This window comes from Ictidomys tridecemlineatus, chromosome 6 (genome assembly GCF_052094955.1).
Source record: "Ictidomys tridecemlineatus isolate mIctTri1 chromosome 6, mIctTri1.hap1, whole genome shotgun sequence".
NCBI lineage: Eukaryota > Metazoa > Chordata > Mammalia > Rodentia > Sciuridae > Ictidomys > Ictidomys tridecemlineatus.
Genome location: NC_135482.1, coordinates 35983095 through 36009267, shown reverse-complemented (window position 1 = coordinate 36009267; position 26173 = coordinate 35983095). Strand labels below are relative to the sequence as shown.

The 26173-nt window shown below is 36.5% G+C and overlaps 1 protein-coding gene across 3 annotated transcripts in view; it reads right to left on the bottom strand.

Moving 5' to 3' along the window:
- Lin7a (lin-7 cell polarity scaffold A) overlaps nt 1-26173 on the bottom strand; it is a 145506-nt gene that overhangs the window by 77056 nt on the left and 42277 nt on the right. Inside the window, exon 2 of one of the 3 annotated variants that reach the window (XM_005337996.4) lies at nt 14437-14555. The exons of 1 other annotated variant lie outside the window; for it this stretch is intronic. In XM_005337996.4, coding sequence (XP_005338053.1) covers nt 14437-14555 — 119 coding nt within the window. Of the gene's footprint in view, nt 1-14436; nt 14556-26173 lie in introns of those variants that run through there. One more of the 3 variants, XM_040280273.2, reaches the window with a different exon arrangement.

The following is a 26173-nucleotide window of genomic DNA, read 5'->3' as shown; positions in this document are numbered from 1 at the left end:
CCTAGTGAAAACCTGAAAACAACTCCAGTACTCATTGATGGGAGACTGAGCTGATAGACTGTGTCTCACCAGGGAATATCATATAGCAGTCAAAACAAATGAACTAGAGCAACACAAAAAATATGATTGAATCTTAGCAGTGAGATATTAAGAGAAAAAGAACAACCTCTAAAAATGTTATCAGTGTGGTATGTTTTCATAACATTTTAAACACAGAACATTAGAGTATTTTAGGAAAATACGTATGCAATCAGACTATATAGAAACGAACACAAGATATACATGAGTTTCCACTATTTTAAAGCCCTAAGTCTTGTGTATTTCTCTGTGGGAGAAGAAAAGGAGGGGAGGAAGGAAAGAAGGAAGAAAGTTACTAATTGCCTTGCATATATTTTAATTATAAATTATACTAATTTCACTTTTTTATGTATAAACCACACTCTGGGATAGCAGGAATATGGCTTTAAAAATGGCGTTTGTAACTTAACATTTATTTTAGGAGGCGAGTCCAAATAGCTTGTCTCTGTATATATTGGTAATATGAGCACAAGAAAAACTTAAATGACTCGTTCACTGGGGGAAAAAACAAAAAAACAGTTGTCATCCATGGTGCCCAAAATAGAAGCTCTGATTTCACTCCTGTGATCTCAGCAGAAGACAGAATGTTCACTTTATCTGACTGATACAAAATATAACTTCTCCAAGGACTCTATTATTTTGAACTACTGTGTAAGTACATGTAATTACAAGCTTCTGGAAATATGTACTGTTTATTTTATCACTTGTAATAGCAAATAAAGACTTGGGCCGAGTATTTACCCAACAGTGATGCTAACAGCCTTCAGAGTCATGACGGACTCTTTGTGAGGATCGGATATCTTTAAGATCAATGACCCCTTCTTGCAATTATAGTCTAAGATGGTTCCTGCCACACATATCTCCTGTTCTGGAAACCAGAAAGTGACATGTTGATATTGCAAGCGCTCTCTGTACATCTTTAAAAAAATGTGTCTTTCCTCAGAGAAAGCTGCAGAAATACAACTATACTTCAAAATTTGTTTCAAATGAGTGATGTAGTCATTCTGTAAATCATATTCTCCAATAACTCAATGAGTACATTTATTTATTTTTTATTTTTTTGGAACCAGGGATGGAACCCAGGGGCACTCGACCACTAAGTCACATCTCCAGACCTTTTTAAAAATATTCTATTTAGAAGCAGGGTCTCACTGAGTTGTTTAGGGCCTTGTTAAGTTGCTGAGGCTGGCTTTGAATTCATGATCCTCCTCCTGTCTCAGCCTCCCAAGCCACTGGGATTTACGGTGTGCACCACTGCACCCAGCTGCCATTGTGTTTCATTATCTCACTTCTATTTTCTTTCTTTCTTTCTTTCTTTCTTTCTTTCTTTCTTTCTTTCTTTCTTTCTTTCTTTCTTTCTTTCTTTCTTTCTTTCTTTCTTCCTTCCTTCCTTCCTTCCTTCCTTCCTTCCTTCCTTTCTTTCTTTCTTTCTTTCTGTGCTGGGGATTGAACCCAGGGTCTTGTGCATGTGAGGCAAGCACTCTACCAATTGAGCTATATCCCCAGGCTGAGTACATTTATTTTTTATTATCTTCATCAGTTTAAAAATATCCATATTATCCATTTCCCCTGCCCCATTCATGGTCTCACATAGTGACACATTCCTACTAGCTCTAGTGGACGCCCAGTTTTTCATGCAAATTATATGAAATCTTCATAAAGAAAAACATAAATTACTTGCTATGTAACTGTAGTCACAAAACCAGAAGGACCTTAGGAGAAGAAACTAGTTGAACAGTATTTCGTAACTGATACCATAGAAAGTAGTCTTCATTTTAAGGGTGGTTGGTAAGAGAAGATAAAACTGATCTTTTTGAGAATTTGATGAAACTCTGGAGTTACCCCATAAAAACTGATTTATATGTGTTTCTATGGGCTGAATGTTTCTGCTCCAAAATTGAGGTATTGCCAACGTGATAGTGCTAAGAAGTGAGACTGGATGGGAAGTGTAGCTCAATAGTAAAGCACTTGCCTAGAATTCACAAGGCACTTTGTTTGGTATTTGATCCCCAGCACCTACAGGAAAAAAAAGAAAACAGACTTTTATTTGGAGGGGGAGCATTGAACCCAAGGCTGCTCCATCACTGAGGGACATCCAAAGTACTTTAAAAATATTATTTATTTATTTAATTAAATTTTGAGACAGGGTCTTGCTTGCTAAATCACCCAGGCTGGCCTGGAATTTGCTGTTATGGTTTGGATATAAGGTCCTGTTAATGCAGGAATATTCAGAGGTAAAATTATTAGGTTACATCCTAGTTTGAATGGGCTGATTGGGTAGGGGGGTAGGGTAGGGGGTTTGTCACTGGAGGAGGTGGGCCATGGGGGGAATGCACTGAAAGGGTTCATCTTCCCTGTAGCCCCTCCTGCTCTCTTCTCTTTGCTTTTTGGCTGCCATGAGTTGAGTGCTATACTATGCCCTTCAGCCGTGATGTTCTGTCTCACCTTGGGCCTAAAGCAAGGGAGTTGGCTGGCTATGAAATGAGACTTCTGAACCCATGAGTCCCCAAATAAATTTATCTCCCCAAATGGTAATCAAGTATTTCAATCAAGGAGATTAGAAGCTAATACACTTGCCATCTTCCTGCATCAGCTCCTATGTTGAGGGGGTTATGGGTATGCACCATCTTGACTGGCAGAAATAAGACTTTTAAGAGGTTACTAGGTCACCAAGGTCTTTCCTCATCTGTAGGAATAAAGCTTCATGTAGCACTTACTAGTGTCTCCACTGGCCCTTCTTACCACTTGAAGACGAAGCAAGAAGACTCCCCAGTATCTGTTCTTTTCAAATGATCTCAGATATTTTGTAATAGTAAGCACAAAATGGACTAAGATATGTGCATTTGTGCGTGTCATATTTTTTTTTTGCATTTTTCATTGAATTATTTCAGATATTACATTGGATTATGTCACTCTTATTTTTCTTGTAAAAATTGATGGCTCCTTCCCAGAAATAAAGCAATAAATCCAAATCCACCAGGTCATATATAAAAGATAAAATTTTGTTTTGCTTAAAATATATCTCAATGAGAAGCCTGTTTTACTTGACTTAAATTTATAGTGATATTTTGCATGAAAATATTGATGTCAATTTTAGCAGCTAATCCATTTTGAGTCCATTTTAATAGCAGCAAGAGTTCAAATTGTAGCTCACGTGGGTTTAGTAGCAAACAGAATTAAATTCCCTGTCTGAGCGGAGCTGACTTTCATCAAAACCCTTGAGTTTTCTCCAAAGCAATTCAACTTGGATTCAGGTTCTACCAAATCCTCTGTCTTCAAATCAAATGAAATTGCTTTGGAGAAGGTTGGCATCAACAATACAGCCTTTGTCAGGAAGGAAAGACATTTGAAGCCTTCTTTCAATTTTAAGTAGTCTAAGCAGCAGTAACCTTTAAAAGATTTGCAGTCTTTCCAGGTGTTTGTAGATGTTCTCCCTGGGTGAACTGACAAGGCTCTCTCATTTTCAACTCCCTTGACATAACTGATTTCTCTTTCAGCCCAGCAAGGTCACAAGTTTTCCACTCTCATCTCTTCCTCCAAAATGGCAGGTGTTTGTAGAGCCACCCTGCCGGATCAGAGAATCTGGAACTGAAAGTCTAGCCTCATTCCTTAGGCCTAACATCTACAAGAAAGTCCTGCCACAAACCAACCTCTCTTGTCAGATTTTTCTAAGATTCAGCTTTCCTTTACTCACAAAATGAAGTGAAATTTCTAACCCATGTTCAGCTAGGTACATGGACACTTTTGCTCTGGAAAAACCAAGAAACGTTAGGTAGTAAAAACAAAAACAAAAACAAAAACAAAAACCCCACATTTTGTTCCATTTAAAAATTTAAAAAATAAATAAATAAAAACTGTTGAAAAGATAGATTCAAGAATATAGCTGCAAAATTATTAGGGTACTTTCTTTCAACAGAGCCAGCAAGGCATCATTTAGGAAAATTGTCAGTTTTTGACACTAATGCATGCTGCTGGTTAAAGCAATAAGTGCCTATGACAAGACAAACCTCTGTCTTCACCAAACTAATCAAGCTGGATCTTGGATCCAGAAGTTCTGTGTGTATTATATATGTACACACTATAGGTAGATTTTTCTTCCATTATGAATTTTTCTTTATTTAGAAATTTTTCTCTGTTGGAAGAATCTGACCTTTAAAGTGTCCATGAGGTCTCTCTCATTCTCTCTCTCTCTCTCTCTCTCTCTCTCTCTCTCTCTCTCTCTTTGTCTGTCTGTCTGTCTGTCTCTCTCTCTCTCTCTCTCTCTCTCTCTCTCACACACACACACACACACACACACACACAGGCATTAGTGTTTACATGACAGATAAAAATCAGAGTTTTACTGAAACAATGGGGAGTTTTCACTCGCTTGCATGCAAATTGAGAATGTCATAGCTGTTATTTTCACCGCAGTTGGCTTTGAAATACAAGCAAAATGTCAGAGTTCAGGAGTAGGTTATATCAAGTGAACAGTCACTAATTTTTTTCTTGCTCTGAACAACCCACCAGTTCAAGCATTTCTAGACTATTTAACTTGATAAAGCTTTCTCTAGTTATTGTTTCTTTTGCTTGGAAATGTGTCAAGATTTTCATGGAAAGGCAAATATAAGTTTTGGTAAATTTCCACCCCTTTAAAATGGGACTTTTTCCTCCAGGGAAAAAATCTAGATTGTATGATTTATTTTCAGAATGCTCAGAAATAAGCTTTCTTGACTCTATGTGCACATTGGCAGGAAACTTATCACACAAGAAACAGTCTGGCTTTTGTGTCCCACCACATTTAGCAGTGCAAATAAAAATCAAAGGAAATGTAAGAGCCATCAGCTTTCTTTTCTTTGACATTTGCCAACTTAAGCTAAGTTTAATGTGAACAGAAAAAGATACGCATAAATATAATGTCGGATACATTTTTGTTAATTCTGATGAATGCAATGCTATCCTAGATGTCATCATACAAGGATGATTATTTTACATAAGGAACCTCTGCTACTCTATGTGCATATTCTATAAAGGAAAATGTTAAGCACATTAAACCGTTAAAAAACCAAAATGATATATTTTGCCATAAACAACATTTTTTTGCACAAAAAAATGAAGAAAACAAAAATAAAGCTAAATAAGTTTTACACACACACACTTGTTCTTACTTCATCTACAAGGACATCTATACATGATCTTCAGTTTAAAAATCCCTGTTTTAGACAACCTAAGAATGGGAAAAAGAATTTGCAAACTATCCATCTGACATAGAGCTAATAATTCTGAATATGTAAGAATCTTATCAGTAAAAATACCAGATTAACTAAAAAATGGGCAAAAGAGCTTAATAGACATTTCTCAAAAGGCAGCATATAAAAGACCAATAGGTATATGAAAAATGCTCAATATCAGTAATCATCAAGGATTTGCAAGTTAAAACCACGATGAGATACCACCTCACTACACTAGAATGGCTATTATCAAAATAACAAATGATAACAAATACTAGTGAGTACATAGAGGAAAAGAAGGCTTTATATAGTATTGATGGGAATGTAAATTCCTACAGACACTCTGGAAAATGGTAGGGAGGGTCTTCAAAATATTAAAAATACAATATTATATAATTAAGTATTCCCATACTGGGAATACATCCACAGGGAATGATGACATTAGAAAGGACAAAGAGACATCTGTACTCCCATGTTTATTGCAGCACTATTCATAATAGCCAAGGATTGGAATCACAACCTAAATGCCCAGAAATGAATGAATGGATGAAGAAAATGTGGTACATATACACACTGGGATACTATTCAGTCATAAAAATGAATGAAATCCTATCATTTGGGACAACATGTATTAACCTAGAGGACATTATGTAAAGTGAAATAAAACAGGTTCAAAAAGACAAACACTGCATAACCTCACTCATATGCTGAATGAAAACCAAAAATTGATCTCATGAAAGAGGAGAGAATAGTGATTACTTGAGACCAGAGAGAGAATAGAGGAGGGAGGGATAGTGTGGTCAATGGGTAGAGAATTTCAATTAGATAATAAACATAAATTCCTGTGTTCTATAGAGTGACTATATAAAATATTAATAAAATTTTGTGTGTTCAGTATAGCTAGAAAAGAAGTTTTTGAATATTCTCAATACAAAGATACGATAAATTCACAAGGTGATGGATATGCTAAGTAGTCTGATTTGATTAATATACAACAAATAAAACTGTACTCCATCAATTTAAAGTAAAAAACAACCTCCATTTTAAAGTGGTCTGAAATAAGCCATCTAAACTTTGCTGTTAGTGGATAATTTCCTATATTACATATGAACAGTGTCACTGTTGGATATTTCCAGTTATCCTTTACTTGGCTGCATTCTTCTACTTTCCATCTAGTAGTCTGACATGGTTACTTCCCTTTCCTCTTATCCAGTCAAAGATTAGATGTCAAATCTCATGATATGCATGGTTTTTCTCTTTATGTGGCTAAATATCACGAAGTCCTTAACTTGTCATTATATGATAAGATCAAGGTCTCTTTTTACGCTGGTTGTCTTATTCTGAAATCACATCAGTATGTCAAAATCTTTTTTTTTTTTAAATGTGGAGCCTGTATTAAAAATTATGCATTAAAAAAATGATTAAGAACTACAAAACTAACCAGGTACTGTGGTGTACAACTGGAATCCCGACTACATGGCATGCTGAAGCAGGAGGATCACAAGTTCAGACAGCCTTAGCAATTTAGAGAGATTCTGTCTCAAAATAAAAAAATAAAAAGCACTAGTAGCTCAGTGGCTGGGCACCCCTGGGTTTAAACCCCAGTTCCAAAAAAAAAAAAAAAAAAGACCGTAAAGAAAAAAAAAAAACAAAAGAAAAAACACTATAGGGCTATTGTTATATTGTTATCTTAGTATTTCTATTGAAGCATATTAAAATTTTAACATTGTCACTAAAACCACCAAACTTTTCACCAGAATAGCAAGCATTCCCTAAATTCTTACTTACCTTTTAGCTTGGCACTGTATTTGTCAAAATATTTACTATTTTATCTCATTTGATTTAATCTTCTCAAAGTCATTATTATCCTAATTTGTCTTTTTTTTTTTTAAAAAAAAAGGAAGATTAAACAAAACCAAATTCATGGCAGTAAAGTAATTTGCACAAGATTTCATAGTTAAGTGACCAAACAAAGGAAGTAAATCCAGGTTTGTCTGAATCCATTAGAAATTTTTTTCTGTGCTTTTCCATTATACTGTGTAAGCCATGATTCAGCATCAGCCAATCTGCCTGCCTGCCTGCCTTCCTCTCTCTGTCTCCTTCCCTTCTTCCTTTCCCTTTCTCTCTCTCCTCTTTCTTCTCTACTTCCTGCCTTTCCTTTCTTCCTTCCTCTTTCCCTCTCTCTTTTTCTTTCTTCCTTGTTCCTCCCCACTTCTCCCTTTCTCCAATTATCCTGTCCCCCCACCCCCGCCCTCCAGGGTAATTGTGAATCTATGTTCTGTTCAAACAATCCTTGGCTCTCTCATAGAGGAGATCAGTTTGCCTTCCATGTTTTCGTTCACACCGTGCGTTCAAACACTGTATAGAACCACATGGAGAACAAAACCTCACATTGTAATGCTGCTTCCCAAGTGGATATGGAATTAAGATGCAATGGCTCAATTTATTTTGCTTAAATAACTGATGAGGGGTAAAGAATTTATTAGTCTTGTGTACTTCCTTCAATACAGCTTATAGACACAAGTACTTTTTTTATGTTATTCATTTCCCAATTTACGAAAGCACTATACCTAGAGATAATCTGGGACTCTACTCTTAAATAATAATGGTATTCGTTGATTATATGATTATTAGCCATCTAATACTGTACCAGGTCCTGTGTATATATATGATCTCTAATACTCAGTGCTTTTTATGTATGACTGTAAGTACTAGGAACACTGCAAAACTGATAATATTTTCTCCATTATGTTAAAGTGAAAACTTAAATTTCTTAAAAGTTAAAAATAAATAACCAAGTGGGGTTCTAACTTGAGTCAACATGACTGCAGCACAGATGACTCTTCTGTTCTCTCTGGTCTGACAAGATGCCTCATGGTGACTTTTCCCACATGTCCCTGCTGGGAGGTCCTGCAGTGAAGATTCCACTTCTATAGATCCCTCTGGGTGGAATATTTCACTGAGAACTGAGAGCACTTGAACAATGGACTGATATACTCTGCATATTTACTTTATATTGATTATATCTCTAAGTCTATAATAAAGAAAAAAATCCATTTACGTAGAAATGGTGTGAAACTTAGGGAGGGTGTGGGGCATGATGCCAGAGGGTTCATGAGTTCCAGTCCCAGGAAGAAAGGAATGAGAATAGGAGAAAAATGGGAAATAAAGAAGTAAATAAAATCCATGACTCAAGTTTCTAAAAAAATGTAACATCTGTGAACCCCCATCAGTACTTACATTGGTTACTAATTTCACAAAGCTTTAAAAAAATGCATTGAAGTTTAGGGGAAAAAAAACCCATAGTTTAAAAACATTGTTTCATGGAAATTAAAGGGTAGATACTGCGTTTAACCTTTTTCTGCGGTAAAATTGGCTTGAATGTTGTATAGTGTCAGTCAGGATGGCCTGGGTCCTGCTTTGGTACAAGAATGTTACAATCTTGAGGGCTTAGAATAACAAAGGTTTATTTTTGCTAAGGCTCTAAGTTGGTAAAGTGTTGGCTAGAACATTTATTTCTCATGTTCTCACTCTGAAGCCTAGGCTGATGAATAGTTTATCCTATAAAACATTACTATTTTCCTAGCAAAAGGAAGGGTACATGGCAAATCTTGCACTGCCCATAGGCTTCTGTGAGGAGATGGAACACAAATTTTCCGCTCATATTATTGGCAAAGCAGGTGTCATAACCATGTCTAGTTTTAAAGGATGGACGAATCAAACATGTGACGAAAAGTAGAGGAGAATTGGAACCATTTTGTGCAATCCTATGTACTACTACAGAATGAGAGTCCATATGGAGATGGTTTATTTTCTTTTTTGATCATGAGATCACATTAGAAAATAGTAACATACAACATCTGGTGATTGGCCAAAGAAAATAATGTTTATTTTGTAGCACATTTTTTGGTTCAACATACATGTGGCAGTTATAAATATGGGAGTTCGTCCTCACTAAGACCACCATCAGTGGTATATCATGCTCTAGATCAATGACCCATCATCCAGAACAGCAGGAAGCTTCAATGTCTCAAAGTTTGGAAGACAAGGATGATAACTAGATTGCTAATTATGTTATTTTTTATTATTTTCGTTGCAAAAAAGAATTTATTTGTATTCTGTTGCAGAAATTATATGTCCTCTTAAATGTGATCATTCATATGTTTATCAATTTCCTTCTCTGAGGTACATAGAATATGAAGTATCAGGAAACAACCCATCTCTTGACCACCACGCCAAGTATTGTCACTCAATTATCTCAGAAAATTCCCTCATTCAAAAATCCATATTTATAATAATTCAATTTCAACCCTAAATTTATAAGTTTAGGCCATTTAAGTTAATTATTACAGTGCAAAGCTAAAATATGAGGAAGTCACTTAAAGTCACAGAAACGGTCTTTACTAAGAACATCCGTATAACATTTTTTTAAATATTTTTTTTAGTTATACATGAACAAAATATCTTTTTTTAAATTTTTATTGTTGGTTATACAAAACATTACATAGTTTTTGATGACTAATGGATAAAAAAAATGTGGCATTTATACACAATGGAGTATTTCTCTGCATTAAAAAATGACAAAATCATAGAATTTGCAGGGAAATGGATGGCATTAGAGCAGATTATGCTAAGTGAAGCTAGCCAATCCCTAAAAAAACAAATGCCAAATGTCTTCTTTGATATAAGGAGAGTAACTAAGAACAGAGTAGGGACGAAGAGCATGAGAAGAAGATTAACATTAAACAGGGATAAGAGGTGGGAGGGAAAGGGAGAGAGAAGGGAAATTGCATGGAAATGGAAGGAGATCCTCAGGGTTATACAAAATTACATACAAGAGGAAGTGAGGGGAAAGGGAAAAAAATACAAGGGGGAGAAATGAATTACACTAGAGGGGGTAGAGAGAGAAGAGGGGAGGGGAGGGGAGGGGTAGGGAGAGAGGATAGTAGAGGATAGGAAAGGCAGCAGAATATAACAGACACTAGTATGGCAATATGTAAATCAATGAATGTGTAACCGATGTGATTCTGCAATCTGTATATGGGGTAAAAATGGGAGTTCATAACCCACTTGAATCAAAGTGGACAAAATATCTTTATTTTGTTTATTTATTTGTATGTAGTACTGAGGATCAAACCCAGTGCCTCACATGTTCAAGGCAAGTGCTTTCCACTGAGCCACAACCCAAGCCTCAGTACCATAACAAAAATATTTCATTTTTCATTGGAAAACTGTATGAATATACAGTGCAGCTCATTATAGAATAACATTATCACATGTCAGCCCATTTCTCTGTCATGAACTTTGAGGTTACTTGCACAGAGTAAGTGCAATTTAATTCTATAAGGGTTCTGTCAAGATCTTTCACAATAAAACACAATGAAGAACATTGCTGATCACCATCTGCATGTGCAAATAAAGCTGTGTATGGGCTATCATTCAATTGCAGCTTCTTTATTAATAGAGCAATGCCTTTCTTAGTTGTATATATATTTTTCCCTTGGCAGTAATCTCAACGTACTTTTATCAGTCTTTATTACAGATTACAGATTGTAGAAAATAGTTAAGGAAACTTCTGATCTTTTTTTAAGCATGCATTTTAAATTTTAAAACATAAAATTTCATCATATTATTCTCTTTATATAAGTGCTGCACATATTCCAGGAGCTGATTCAGTAGTTTCACCCAAATGTTAAGCAAAATATGGGATTACCTCAACATATAATAATAACTACTGTTGCATTTACATAAGGAAATAAAAAATCTTTGGCAAAAGCTTACAGTGCCTCATTTTTTTATCATAACTTGTGTTACACATTTTTTTAAGGAATGGTCCTGTATCTGGTTTTGCTCCAGTGAATGCAACTAAGAAAACACTTTAAAGTATTAACTAGCATGTGTTTCTGAAAACGTCAAAAAACTTGAACCACAAAAATTCCAAGCATTATTTGAATAGGAAACCAAACTTCAAAGGTTTCTTACTTGCACAACAGAGACCAGGAGAGAAAGTGTTCTTGGCTCAGTACAATTTAATTTTTAGATAGTCTTTGTCATACTTCCTAACTGCACTTTTCTTAACTAGCATTTGGTTTACCTATCTCACAATATATATTCATATTTCATATTGTTATTAAAGGACTTTTCACTAGATACATTAAGAAGATAATTTAGAATTATTTTATGTGTTGTCATTTTTGCTATTTCCCACAGTAAAGATAAAGCAACACAATAAGAATAACAAAGACATCACCACACTTAACAAATAATTCCATGCAACTGGGATGAACTGTCAGGCAAGTTGAAGTGACCTTTCACAGCTTCTGTATAACCTGCTTCTTTTAAAATTCCAAAATTGTTACTAAGAACATTATTGTGAGCATAAATTTAATCTTAATGGTTCAAAGTTGCAAAACACAACACAGATAAATTATATCAGGTGTTATTCCTTCTGGAACTTCTAGATTGCCTATAGATTGGCTACAAACTTTCATGGACTATTAATGATATACATGCCTACCATACCACAGGCAGGCTGTGTAAGATATAATGTTTATATAAAGTCCCCATATTTACTTTCATTTGTACTCTCATTCTCTTTTTCATTAACATACTCCCAAAAGAAAAAAAGCCTCTGTGCTGATTTCAACAGATGTCTATACCACATTTACAAATCCAGTCCTAGATTCTCCCCCAAACTTCAGACTTAGAGGACTGTAAGACATCTCTAATGTCTGAAAGGCATCATCAATTTACTACATAGAGAACAGAGTTCTTGGAAGGACTTCTCCAAAGCTGGCTCCCCTCCAAAGAGTCCCATCTTATTATACCAATTGTCTTTGCTTTTTTGTTGTTTGTTTGTTTTGTTTTTGGTGCTAGGGATTGAGCCCAGGGTCTTGTGCTTGTGAGGCAAGCACTCTACCAACTGAGCTATATCCCCAGCCTTATTATACCAATTGTTCAAGCCAAAATCTGAGAATCAGTTGGGTCTTTTCACCCTTCCCTATGCTACAGATCTTATATATTAATAATTTCTGTTGATCTGCTCTCAAAAATATACTAGAATCTGAAAACTTCCAATACTCGTAATGCTGCCATCTTGGTTCAACCTGCTGTCATCTTGCTCTCTCTTGATTGCCTCATTATTTTATTACTGGTTTCACTTGTGTCTAACACTGTACTGAAGGTTGTGTTCTGTATTCTCATAGTGGAAAGAGAGACCTTTCCAAAAAACAATTTAGGTCAGGCCGAAACTCTCCAACGGCTTCCTGTCATGCTTAAAATGAAGTTCAACGTTCTCACTATGGCCCGAGAGACCTTACGTGATCTGCTCTCCAGCTGCCTAAGGAGCCTACCTTGAATTTTCCATTCCAGACATACTGGCTCTTGGAGTATTCCTTCCGTGCATTAAGATCATTCTTTGCTCTGGGTTTTGTACTTGAGGTTTCCTCTGCCTAGAACACTGTACTCCTTTGTATTTGCTCCCTTACTTCCATTAGTGTATTGTGTGTTTGTTTGTTTCTGACCACCCTAAACTTAACTCAACCCTGTTGTCCTGGTTTATGTCTCTCCAGAGTCTCATCGTTCTCTGGTATTGTAAAATTGTATGCTTATTTTTCACAACTTTCTCCCACTGGAATGCAAATTTCACTAATGCAGAGACTTTGAATTGGGTCACGAGCCATATAATCAGTGAGCAAATAAGTATATGATATCCTATCTTTTAGTTCTGTGGATAGCAGAATGCTACAACACAGAAGAGATGATAGAATCTCTAAAAAAGGAAAAGTTGGTTGCCAGATCTCAGGGGAATGGCACTCTGTGAAGAAAGAAGTGTAGAGGGAATTTAGCCTTGGTCTGCACAGTGATCACAGGAGTTAGTGAGGCCACCCATGGGGTTTCTAGATATCTTATACCTTTCCCACTGAGGGAAAGCCAATGGCAGAGAATTCATATGTTTTGAGAAACTTCCTTTCAGCCTTTGATCAATTCAAAGGTTAAAAAATTAGACATGTAATTACGGTTGGTTGCTTACTCAAGCTGTGTTCTGTATTAACAAAAATTAAACAGTGAACAACTTCACCTGATAAAGATTGAACATAAGTACAGTATAAGTTGAATTCCAGCAATGTCTAAATGTTAACTGTATTGGCTAGGCTACAGTTTAAATCTGTAGAGTTTTATATGCCTCTCTGAGTCTTGCATCCTCTGAGTATTCATAAACTAGAATTGTTGAAAATGTACATTAACCACAAGTAAAACTGCATAGAGGAAGAACAGTTGATACATCCATTCCTTGAAAGGCATAAGCTGTATGCTACAACAAATTCTCTAAATAGTCACTGGGTTCATATGGTTTTGAGGAGGAGGATGATAGGTTCTTCATTACTGGGGAACTTCTAGGAGGTCCAATATGACAGATTTATGGGTTTTGGTTCTGATTAATGAAATATCATTTAGTTCTTAATGGCCAAGGGGTTACTGAATGAAAAAATACAACTGACATATTTCAAGGGGGGTTTTCTTATGACCAACTGAATACATCAGTTTAATAGTCAATTCTACTATGAGTCAATACAAAATTCAAATAGACATTTCAGCACATTTGTTTCACCTCACTCTTCTTGAAACTGTTAGTAGCCAGGAAAACATTACAAAGGTTTACTATGGAGGAATACCAGCCTGTTTGGATATTTTCCATTATTGTACTAGACAGTAATATTTGGGTAACTAAAACTTTAGTCAATAGGAGTTTACTCTTTCAGATTTACCTATGAAAGACTTAGCTGAGTGTTCTCTTAAGCAAAGCTCAGCTCTCATTAACTGTGACTGTTTCTACCTGAATGTCTGGTGGCTTCACATGAGTGCTAAATAGTTTAGACTACATGGAACACTTATCTGTTGCAGCAGGCCTTTCTCTGGTACCAGAAGATCAACATTTGGTTTTTAGATAAATGTATAAATCCTGGATGGATCTAATTTAAGAATTTAGCAGACTAAATTATATTTTATCATCTGTCCAAGGTTCTAAAAACAGGCAGTAAAGATGTAGTTCTAATCTTAACAATTTCAACCAAGTGTGTGGAAAAACCATGTTTTCTATTTAGAAGACATATGGCTGAATATAGTTATTAAAATCTTAGTGTCCTACCTCTCGGATTGCTGTACAAAACTCACTCTGAAGCACTTTTTTGAGAGACTGTAGCTTGTGTACTGGTACTTCTCCAGATTCCTGTAGTTTTTCCAGTAATTCAATTGCTCTTGCAACATCTGGGTGAAAAAATAAATACATAAATAAAAATGGAGAGAGCTAGAATAAACCGTATCTCATCAGCAAAGCACCATGATTTCAATTGAATGGTGACATTATTCCAATTGAAAACCACATAAAATTAATTGCAAAATCAGAACTTGTAACTCAGAGATTATTGTTTTATTTTTTGGTAAAAATTCAATTTAATCTGTTCCAGATAATTTGTTACTTATTATATCTTCTAGGATGGCATTTCATGTATGTTACTTTTGTCAGACAAATCAGTTTGAAAAAGAAGAAAGTGCAGGAAAAATGTCTATTACTTAATCTGATACACCAATAACCATCTATGGTCAATTGCATCTATGAGATTTTTTTTTCAGTCTGACTCTCCATACAATACTTTCATTGCAATTGCAATGTTACACTTATTAGTATGATCATTTGATTGATGTGCATTCACCTTCACTTATCTATGAACTCCTTTAATGAAGGAACTTGATCTAGTTTGTTTGCCATTTCATCCCCCAGAGTCTGGTATGAAACTATGAATAAATATTCGAGGAATAAATAAATTAATGGACTCTCCACTTCACCACCACTGCATTATTCCAGGTCCTTATTATCTCTTCTCAGTTCAACTGGAATGATTTCTTCTCCTCCAGCTTCTTCATCTGGCCCACAAGTTTATTTCCCTAAAACAAACCTTTGATCATGTACCCATCTATCAACTTCAATGGTATAATAGTTTTCAATGTTTATATTACAGGTTAATGTTTCAAAATACATATAGTCTTTAGTTGCTATAAAATCTAAAATCCCTATATTATTTCTTATTTTCAAGAGAAAATTATATAATAAAAGACTATTCAAAAATAATTATAGTGATCTCTTCCACCCTGTTTCTATGGACAACAACATCTCACTAAAATATCACTTAGGTTTTTAAGTAGTAGGACATGATATTTTCAATTCTAGGTGACTGGTTCCATAAAGTATTACACATTCCAGCAGTCAGATTATAAATCCATCCATCCATCCATCCATCCCTCGATCCATCCATCCATCCAGTAATTTGCATTTCTATTGTACTTGGCACCAAGCTTAAAAACAAACAACACTTCCTTTCTGAACCCATAGAACTCATGGTCTAATAAGACTGGAATACATCAGCACAGCCACCAATAAAAAAAAAATGTCCACTTCATAATTTGGGTGAGGTTAACATAGCTGTATGTATATATTGAAGAAAATAAGCAAAAAGTGACTTTATCGAGACTCCCCTGCTGAAGTAGTTATTTTGATTGCCAATTGTAGCCCAAAGTAGCACAAATCATGAAATCAATATGAAACTGACAGTGTCTAAAGTTTGTCTGTTAGTACATAAATAGAAGACAACATAGTCAATTGGACAACTCTGGTCACATCTACAATCAATATGGTACCAAGCTGAGATTTTTAAGCATTTCTAACTGCATAAAACACTTCACTCAGATGCCCCATAGGCACATAGAACTCTCAGTAGTTTACAGCTAAGCTCATTATTTTTTTCCCTGAAATTATCTCTTCTCTTCCAATATTCTGTTTCCATTAATGGTATCCCCAAACAGCCTGTCTCCCAAACTAGACCATGACATCATCTTTCACACTTACCCCCACGTGCAGTTTGTCAGCAAGTGCTGTAGATTCTACCTCAAAAATACCTTTTGAATGGAGCTCTTCCCCTTCATTAATTCAGAAAAGCCTTTATCATTTCTCACTGTAGTACTGGCACATCTCCTGAGCTCCTTTAAATTCATCTTTTTTTTTTTTTCAGTTCATCCTCTATGCTGCTTCTAAAGTAACTGTCCTGAATGATAAACCTAAATATCATTCGCCTGTACATAAAACCACATGTAATCCCACCTGCTACAGAATAAAGTTCGGATCACAGGGTTTTATAGGGGCCCCTCAGCAGCCTACCTCTTCTGACTCAGCTCTGTATACCTCCTCCTGCCTATTCTGCACTATGACCGTCCAAAAATTTTGCTGTTCCTAGAACAAGCCACAGAATGTCATGCCTCTATGGTTTGGCACATATTGCCCTCTGTTCATGGAATGCAATTCATCCCATCATTCATGTATGTCTTCATTCATTCAGTAGTTTTGGATCCTGTGCACAGCACAGGACACACAGTGGTAGAGGAGACAGCTCTTTCTCTTGATTTCATGGAGTACCCAGGCTTCAAAGTCACTGATGTGCAATAAAGATGTGCATGTTACAAACAAAGCACTGCTGGGTGGTCCGTGGATATATGACAAAGGCACACATCATCATTCAGGAAGTCAGAGAGAACTTCTTTGTGAAACTAATAGCTAAGCAAAATCCTAGATAGTAGGTAAAAGTGGGGAAAGCGCAAAGAATGTTCTAAGCAAAGGGGATAAACAAATACTGAAGGCTTGTTAAAAGACATTCAAAGAATAGGAAGAAATTCAATGTGATTGAACCTGAAGCCAGGGAGAGTAGCAAGAGATGAAGTAGATGGAAATTGCATCATGGAGGGTATTTTAGTCTATGTAGGAATGACTTAGCTTAAATAGCATTTCTTCAAGCCTATCTTCACTGACTCTTCAAGGCAGATTGAGATGCTATCATTACTGTGTTCCCAAGTTATTTGTTTACTTGTCCATTGTAATAATTATTACTTTCTGTTGCACCTCTATTTGCCTATCTGTCTCCCTCCTTCATACCCATGAATCTATAAGCTTATTGAGGTGTCAGGAACAATGTCTTATTTGTCATTATCTCATTCATTGCAGAGTACCTGGCACATAATTAAATGTTTAATGTGCATTTGTTTGGTTAATGGTAGATTAATTAATGAGACTGGCTCAAGAAGGTATTAGAGGTCTATGTATGCATAAACCATAACTCCTCATGAATCTATATCTCCACACATCAGTATCAGCCTTGGTCAAGATTTGCTTGGGCATCATGTGAGAGAAGGAGGTAAGCCAGAACCTGTAGGCTGAAGGATACCAATGATGATAGTTCTCAGCTAATGCTATGCATTGAAATTACCTGGGGTGCATTTGTCAATTCCTGAGACCCATCCCAAAATAATTAACCTAGAATTTCCAGAAGAATGGTTTGCAACCTTTGCTGCATATTGGAATTACCTAGGGAGCTTTAAAACACACAGCTTCCTTATTTAGGCCCACCCCAGAAACTCCAATGTGATTGGCACAGGGTGGGAACTGGGAATGGGGCTAAAGTGCAGCTGAGATTGAGACCACTGCTCTAAGCCAGCATAGGATTTGGGGTTTTTTAAAAACTCATATGTTATTCTAATGTGCAGCCAGGATTCAGAACCTTTGCTACAGATTTATGGTTCTAAAACGTGAGTAGCGTGCCTAAAGATCACTTGGGAAAGCTTGGGAAAGCTAACTAACCCTCCTAACCCTCCTCTCCATTTGAGAGATGTCAATTTAGGAGGAGTGAGAATAAGGCCTAGGTATCTTCTTTTTAAACTAATGCTTGAGGTGATTCTGTAATTGTTAGTTCACAGACCCCAAAGGAAGAAAAATGAACAAAACGATCTGTTAGGTTTCTTTCATCACCAGTACTCCTGGAACTCCTGCCCTTCATTATTATTTGATGTGATATGTGAAAGAATACTGAATGAAATTTCAGAAGTCTAAGAATTATTGATAAAATCTCACAGATGAAAGTGATGGAGATTGGGTACTACTCCATTCGAAAAAATTGGTTCTTACCAAAGACCAATCAGTGGACTCACCTGAGATATTTTTTAAGTAGCACATTACCCCCAGCCAATTAAACTGAAACCTCAAATTGTGGTATCCACTCCTTAGGTTTTCTTTCTAAGCTTCCAGATGATTCCTGTGGCCATCCAAGGCTGAGAAAAACATTGCTCTTAAAAGAGTCACCAAATACACCTCCATTAAGACATTAAAGCTGAGCTGATTTTGCTATAGTATACCCTGGGGTTTTTTTCAGTCCTTATAAGAGGCAGCTGGGAGATGAGATAGCATTTAAGGAGTACTGTCATTAATTTCAAATAGAGTACTAAGTGTTTACTTCCATTCCAACAACTAAGTGAGGAGGGTTCTGACAGAACTACTTGTAGTGAATGGGCATGCCTGAAAGAAGGGAGACTAGCATGTCTTTCCTGATTGCATAGGAAATTGTCCTGGGTGACCTGCGTGCCCTCTATGTTCTCTGAGCAGAAGGAGAGAACTAGATAGCAGCAGCCTGTAGATTGAAACTCTTTTATTGGTACCCACCCAAGGGAGGCTAGCAGTATGAGGTCAAGGAAACATAGGAAGGCTAGACACAGTGATGCACACCTGTAATCCCAGCAACTCAGGAGACTGAGACGGGAAGATGGAAAGTTCTAGACCATCCTCAGCAATTTAGCTAGGCCCCCAGCAACTTAGTGAGACCCTGTCTCAAAATATAAAAGTGCTGGGGATGTGGCACTGCTGAGTTCAATCCTAGAATTCCCCCGATGTGCACAAAAAAGACAAATGAAATCTCAAGATCAAACATGGAAGAGGTCAGGGCCCTGTAGGCCAGGCCTGGGTGAGGCTGGGAACAAAAGATGGTGAGTGATCAATGGATATGAGATTGGGGTTTTAAACAGAATGTGGATTCCCTTTAGCTCTGTACCAGAAAGCTTCATGACCAGGATCTGGAAGGAAGAAGCAGCAGCTTTTGTGTCACCACAATACTTAAACAACTACAATACAGGGTGTATGGTTTATTTGTAAGAGACCCCCCCTGAGGGAGGGTTCTTCTTCAGAACCCCCTTATGCTTATTTTGTAAAACCCTTCTGACAAGTTTGGTTGCTAACATAGTAGTTTGGGGTTTACTAGCCTAGCTCAGATAAGGATGAATATTAGGTAAAACTCGGGAGACTGGCAAACAAATATAATAAGCACATGAAGACCACAGGATTTTTTTCCCTCTGAAGCCTATTCTTCACCTTACCTTAACTCTCCAATTAACATCTTCATCCCATTACATGAATAAAATACTTGTGTATCATACTTGTCCTCCCAGTCTCCTCCATACCTCTGATTCAATTCACCCCCTACCTCTAAAAACAATAACGGTAAACTTTTATTAAACATCTGTGATATAGGGGGTATATTTGTCCATTTCCTATTGCTATATCAAAATATCACAGACTGGGTAGTTTATAATGAAAAGATATATTTCTCTCAGTTTCAGAGCCTAGAGAGTCCAAGATTGAAGGGCTGTATTCCTGGAGGGACTTCTGGCTGCATCATAACATGACAGAGGGCATCACATGACAAGAGAGCAAGACAGCTAGCTACTCTACAATAACTAACCCACTCCCTCCCCAATGGAAAATGCTGTAATAAATCCATTCCTGAGCATGGAACCTTCACAACTTCATCTCCTCTAAAATGCCCCACCTCTTAGTACTGTCACAATGGCAGTTAAATTTCAGCATGAATTTTGGAGTGATCATTTAAAACACAGCATTTGGTCCTGGCCCCTAAAACTCATGTTCTTCTTATACATAACATACATTGATTCCATCACAATACTTTTGAAAATCGTAACTCATTCCAGCACAAATACAAAAATTCAAAGTCCCAAATCTCATCTGAATCAGATGCAGGTGAGATTCAAATCGTGATTCATCCTGAGGCAAACTCCCTCCAGCCATGAGCCCATAAAATCAAAACAAGTTGTCTACTTCCAGAATACCATCATGGGATAGGCACAGGATGGACTCTATTCCAAAAGGGAGAAATAGCCAAGAAAAGATAAATAACTAGTCCCAAGTCAGATAAAAACATAACAGAGAAAACTATATTTAAGTCTTAAAGCTGGAGGATAGTTATCTTTGACTCTGAGTTGCCACAGTTGAAGTCTTGTGGCTGCAGCTGTCACAGTCTGATTTCACAAGCTGGTGATGCTGTGGGTCCTGGGATTTTTGTGGTGGGGTGGGGGGACCCCACTGTCACATCTCTGCTAAGTATTGCCCTAGTCAGGACGCTACTGTAATAACTCTGCTTTTGTGACAAATCTCTGCCTGGGCATGAGGGTAGTATGCAACATACTTTGAAATTTAATTGAAAGAAGTCATGCCTCCACTACTCTCTCATTCTGCATACATGCAGACTTAACACTGTGTGAATGCTTCCAAGCCTTACTGCTTGTATTTTTCAGAGTTGTGGATTGAGCTAGACCTGTTTGTGTTGCAGCTAGGGTGGCTGGGGAGCCCTGAACCAGGATGCAGGTAGCAAAGACCCAAGGCAACACAAGGAAGAAAATCAATGGAAATCAGTACCCTGTTTGTCACCTGACACCATTCCACTGTCCTCAAATTCTGGGCCTGTGTTGGGAGAGAGAGCTTTGAAGATCTCTGGAATGCCATCCTTGACTTGGTCTAGCTGTGTAGATAAATGGTACCTGCATCCCTTCAATCCATATTAATCTCTTTTGCAAACAGTTTCTTGGCCATACCTTTCATATTCTTTCCCAAACATGGTTTTTCTCTCTGTGCATGGCCAAACTTTGAATTTTCCAAATCTTTTCATTCTGATTATTTTTTAATTATAAATTCCATATTTAAGTCATTTCTTTGTAATCACATCTCACTGTATGGAAGTTAAAAGTAGACATGCATAAATAGCCTGAATGTTTGCTGCTTAGATTTTTTTTTTTTTTACTTGCTGGATATCTTAGTTCACCATTTATGTTCCATAAATCCCTAGGATATGGACATAATTTCACCACGTTCTTTGTAACTGTATAACAAGGATGGCCTTTACTCCAGTTTCCAATACTTCTTTCTTATTTCCACCCAAGGTTGCATCAGAATGGCCTTTACTGTCTGTATTTCTATCAGGATTCTGATAAATGACCATATAAGTGACCAAACTTCTCCTAGTCTTCTTTTCTGCATTCTCACTAGAATAATTGTTAATTCTCTGTTCAAGGCAGTACAGGCTTTTGTTAACCTATTCATCCAAACTCTTCCAGTTTCTGCCCATTACCCAATTCCAAAAATGTTCCCATATTTTCAGGTATCTATTATACCAAGTTACTTCTTGGTAACAATTTGCCAGGTCAGTCTGTTTTCTGTTGCTGTAACCTCAGAATAAGTAAATTATAAAGAAAAGAAATTCATCAAGGTTCTAAAATGTAGGAAATGCAAGAGCATGGTGTTGACATTTGGCCTTTGAGCTGCATCATAACTTGGTGGAAGGGAAAGCAAGTACACACACATGTGAGACAGAGCTAACTTTATAACAAAGCCATTCCTGTAGAAATAAACCACTCCCTCAATAACAGCATAGGGCCATTCATGACCTAATCACTTTTTAAAGTTTCCACTTGTTATATTAATATGAATAACAATCAAGTTTCAACATGAGGTTTGGAAGGGCCATTGTACTATACTGTGAAATCATTACTTAAGCTAAGAGTATTGCATTCTTTTACCTTATTTTTTCCTTATGATAACTACATGTGGTGGCAAATATCCACATTTTGCAAATGATGAAACTCAGAATTACAGAGAGTTTAACTCACTAACAAGTAGGAAATTTGAGTTTGGCATCTCAAACCCTGTGCCTGTTATTTTCATTTCTATCACAATTTTACCTTTAGCAGCCTTCTCTTCAATGTTCAGTACATTTATAATAGCTTTGTGCTCTGCAGGCTTTCTTGGTTATAGGTTGAACTCTTAATTTTTCCTTTTTCAATAAAGATTAATCCTGATTCATTTACCAGTATATCCATCTCAGGTACTATTCATTGATTGACAGGATCACCTGTAGAGCTTTTGAATGGAGTAGAGTGGTTCTTAGCCTTTCTGCCCATTGGAATTACTTGGGACTGAAAAACAGATTGCTAGATTCTACTCACATGTATTTTGCTTTTATTGATTGGTGTGTGACCTGGGCATCAAGTTCTTCAGAATGTCTCAAGGATATAATGAGTAGTCATGTTGAGAATCACTTATACGGAGTCTGGGAATTTTAATAAATGTGACTTTCCATTGCATATAGTGTTTATTATGTCACTGTTAAAAACATTCTGCCTCTCTGACTAGCACTATGAGGTTAGGTTTATTATTATGCTAATTATATAGAGGAGGAAATTGAGATCCACAGAATTAAAATGATTTCTCTTAGGAAAGAGCTAGTCAGTAGGAGAGTTGAGATTTCAATCTAGCAATGTGGCTGTAGAACCTGGACTACATTTGAGATATAGATTAGTGATCCATATGCAGTCAGATACTTATATCTGCAGGTTCTGCATCTGCAGATTCAATCAATCATGAATCAAAAACATGGCCTATGGGCTGGGGATGTGGCTCAAGCGGTAGCGCGCTCGCCTGGCATGCGTGCGGCCCGGGTTCGATCCTCAGCACCACATACCAACAAAGATGTTGTGTCTGCCGAGAACTGAAAAATAAATATTAAAAATTCTCTCTCTCCTCTCTCTCTCTCTCTCTTCTCTCACTCTCTCTCTAAAAAAAAAAAAATTCTCTCACTCTCTCTCTCTCACTCTCCTCTCACTCTCTCTTTAAAAAAAAAAAAAACATGGCCTATGATGACTGTATAGGTACAGAACATTTATAAACTTTTTGTCACTATTCCAAAGACAATACAGTCTAACAATTACTTATATAACATTTACTTTGTATTAGTTATTATTAGCAATCTAGATATGATTTAAAGTGTACAGAAAGATGTGCTTAGGTTATTTTAAAACACTATTCCTTCCATTCTCTATGAGATTTGAACATCTATAATCTTTGGCATTTGTGGTGGGTTGTAGGGAGCAGGTGTTGTCCTGGAACCAATGGGATACAAAGGGATATGGTAGTTAAAATCATTTCCAGAACTTCTTCTCTAAGGTTGCTAGTAGAGATCAAGCTAATATGACCAACAAATACTTCCTTGAGGTTCTCAAATTTTAGTTAACATAAAAAATTTACCTCTGGACAACTTATTTAAAAGATCGACACTTCAAAAAAGGGTGAGGTATAGTCTTTAAATCTGATCTTACTGAAGTCATCTAAGTCTGAAACAAATGCATGCACTCTGTGATGCAGAACAAAGCGAGCTCACAGCCACCACCTATCCACTGCTTACTTCACTTAGTTTATCTTGTAAAAACCCTCACCAGTATATAAAAGAATCATTGTTATTTCTACCATATAACTGAAGAAAAACAAAAGCAACTAAGGCTTACAAAGATGAGTTATCTAACCCAAGCTATGCAACTAGTAAATGGTGGATCCAAGATTCAAAACCAGCTGTATTTGACTCCAGTATGCATGTTCTTATTTTGCTTCTCTAACCTGATTTATTTCTCCAATTTACTTAAAATGGATTTGAAATAAAACAATCAAGGTCTCATAAATTTTTAAATATAGCAACTTGGACCATTGTGAGCTATGACAGTCATAATACTACCCAAGGTCTTAGATTATGTTACTCTATAGTCACTGTAGATTATGTTACTCTATAGTCACTGTTTTTTCATAGTAAAAACACAGGGTCAAAGAAACATGATCAACTCATCATCAATTGTCTGGTAATAGTAAGGAGACTGGAAATTCTGGAAATATTTCCTTCAAAATAGGAGGAATGTTATAAAAACAAAACAACAAAAACAACAAAATAACAAATAACTGGAATTTAGGAACTTAAGTGGAGTAAGCTTCCAGTGATCTGGAGTAATTCAGTTATCATCTTCTCATTGTTTAATGATAAGCATTGATTAACTTAATTGACCTTTAAGATATGGAATTTGACCCGTGACTCATCTGAAGCTGGAACTTGAATGGAGGTGGAGTTGGGTCATTTAAAGTTATTATCTAGTCATGCTGCAAAAATTTATTGAGCACTATGGCAAACATTATGAATTATCGACCCTGAAGCTATCTAAAACCTCTTATCCTTTGCTTTCTACTATAAAAGCTGGAAAGTGAACACAATTCTCTTTCCAAACTCTTGTAATTTGGCCAAATTATAAGCACAGATATGGCTTCCCAGGAATGACTTCGAAATAAACAAACTGCCCTCCAAATTTTGGTCTTGCTTCTTTCCTTCCTTTTGACAGCTATAAGGCCTTACAGTGACTAGAAGTGAAACAGCCATTCTGTGATCATGAAGATGAATGTTATGTGCTAAGGATGGTGACACAGGGCAAAGGAAGGGACCTAACCCTTTCGTGCCATTACTGAGCTGCTATTCAAACCCTAAGCTATCTCCAACGCCTGATTCTTATCTGTAAAAGACATTTGGTTTTCTGTGACTTGCAACCTAATGCAAAATCACATGACGTCAAAGGCACTGTTCTAAGTTTCAAGGATAATGTTGATGTTATAGAGAAACTAGAGTGACAGATGGTGCTCCTTTGACTTAGATAGCCATGGAAAGCTTCTTGGGAAAGGCTGAGACTTGACTGTGGAGAATAAGCCAGCCACATGAAAATCCAAAGGAAGAGCATCGGGACAGGAACAGCAAAAGCAAGGACCACAGACTGAGGGTAGCAAGCTTATATGTCAAAAAGTCAGAAAGAAAAAGTTGTCTTTGGAACATTGTAACTGAAGCAAACAGCAATAGTAACAGTGGTGTGCTGGTAAATGATTAACAACCAGCTCTTCAAAACCAAGAGACAAAACAACAAAGCCCTAACTTGTAGCATTTTCTGAGGTGTAAATACTTGTGTCATAGCAGAGCTAGCAACATGATATCACTGATTTGCAAAGTTCTTGAATATTGAATAGAAAGTTCTCACAAGCCAGGAAGTACCAACTTCAACATCCTTCTGGAGAGGAAATAAAGTTTGAGAGGAAGATAAGATTTCTTTAATAGGGTTAGATTTTAATACAATTAAACCAAATTAATAAAGCCATTGGAGATGGTTTGGCAAAAGGATGATGTGAACTGATTCACATTTTATAATAATTATTAAAAATGATATATTTTAATATTAATCATAATGGACCAAGGAGGATAAATTCAGGAATCCAATTTGGAAGAAGGTTATTAGAGTGGCCTGGGAAGAGATGGAAGAAGCTTATACCAGAAGGCAGCAGTGCCGTCGGTGAAACCCAGACACTTTAAAGCACAGGTGGGTGGAATAAGTATCAGTGTTTTGAGATGTGCCACAGTTATAGGGCGAGGTTATTCTCAAGAAATCCTGGGAGACAGAAAAAAAGGGTACATTAATGAATATAGTAACATACCTTAGCAGCACTTTGTAAATAATGGTGGATATTGTCTTATCTATTACAAGCAAATAGTATCCATGAATTTAATAAATGCACAAAAGAAAAATGTAAAAGAACATTGAGGAGCAAATTATTTGAAAAGGGACTAATAATAGGGTGGCATTTTCCTGTTATTCTCTTTCAATCCAAATGAGATCCCTCAATCCTGACCACTAAAGGATTATATATAAATTTTTTTAATCCCTGTAGAGATCAGTTGGAGAATATGAGTATTGATCTGAAAGTTAAAGAAACCTGAGGCTGCGATGTGGTAGTATTGACTTTATGCAGTTATTATGAGGCAATAAATGATAGTATAATGAGATTTTAATATAAAATGCCTGGCATATGGTCTATA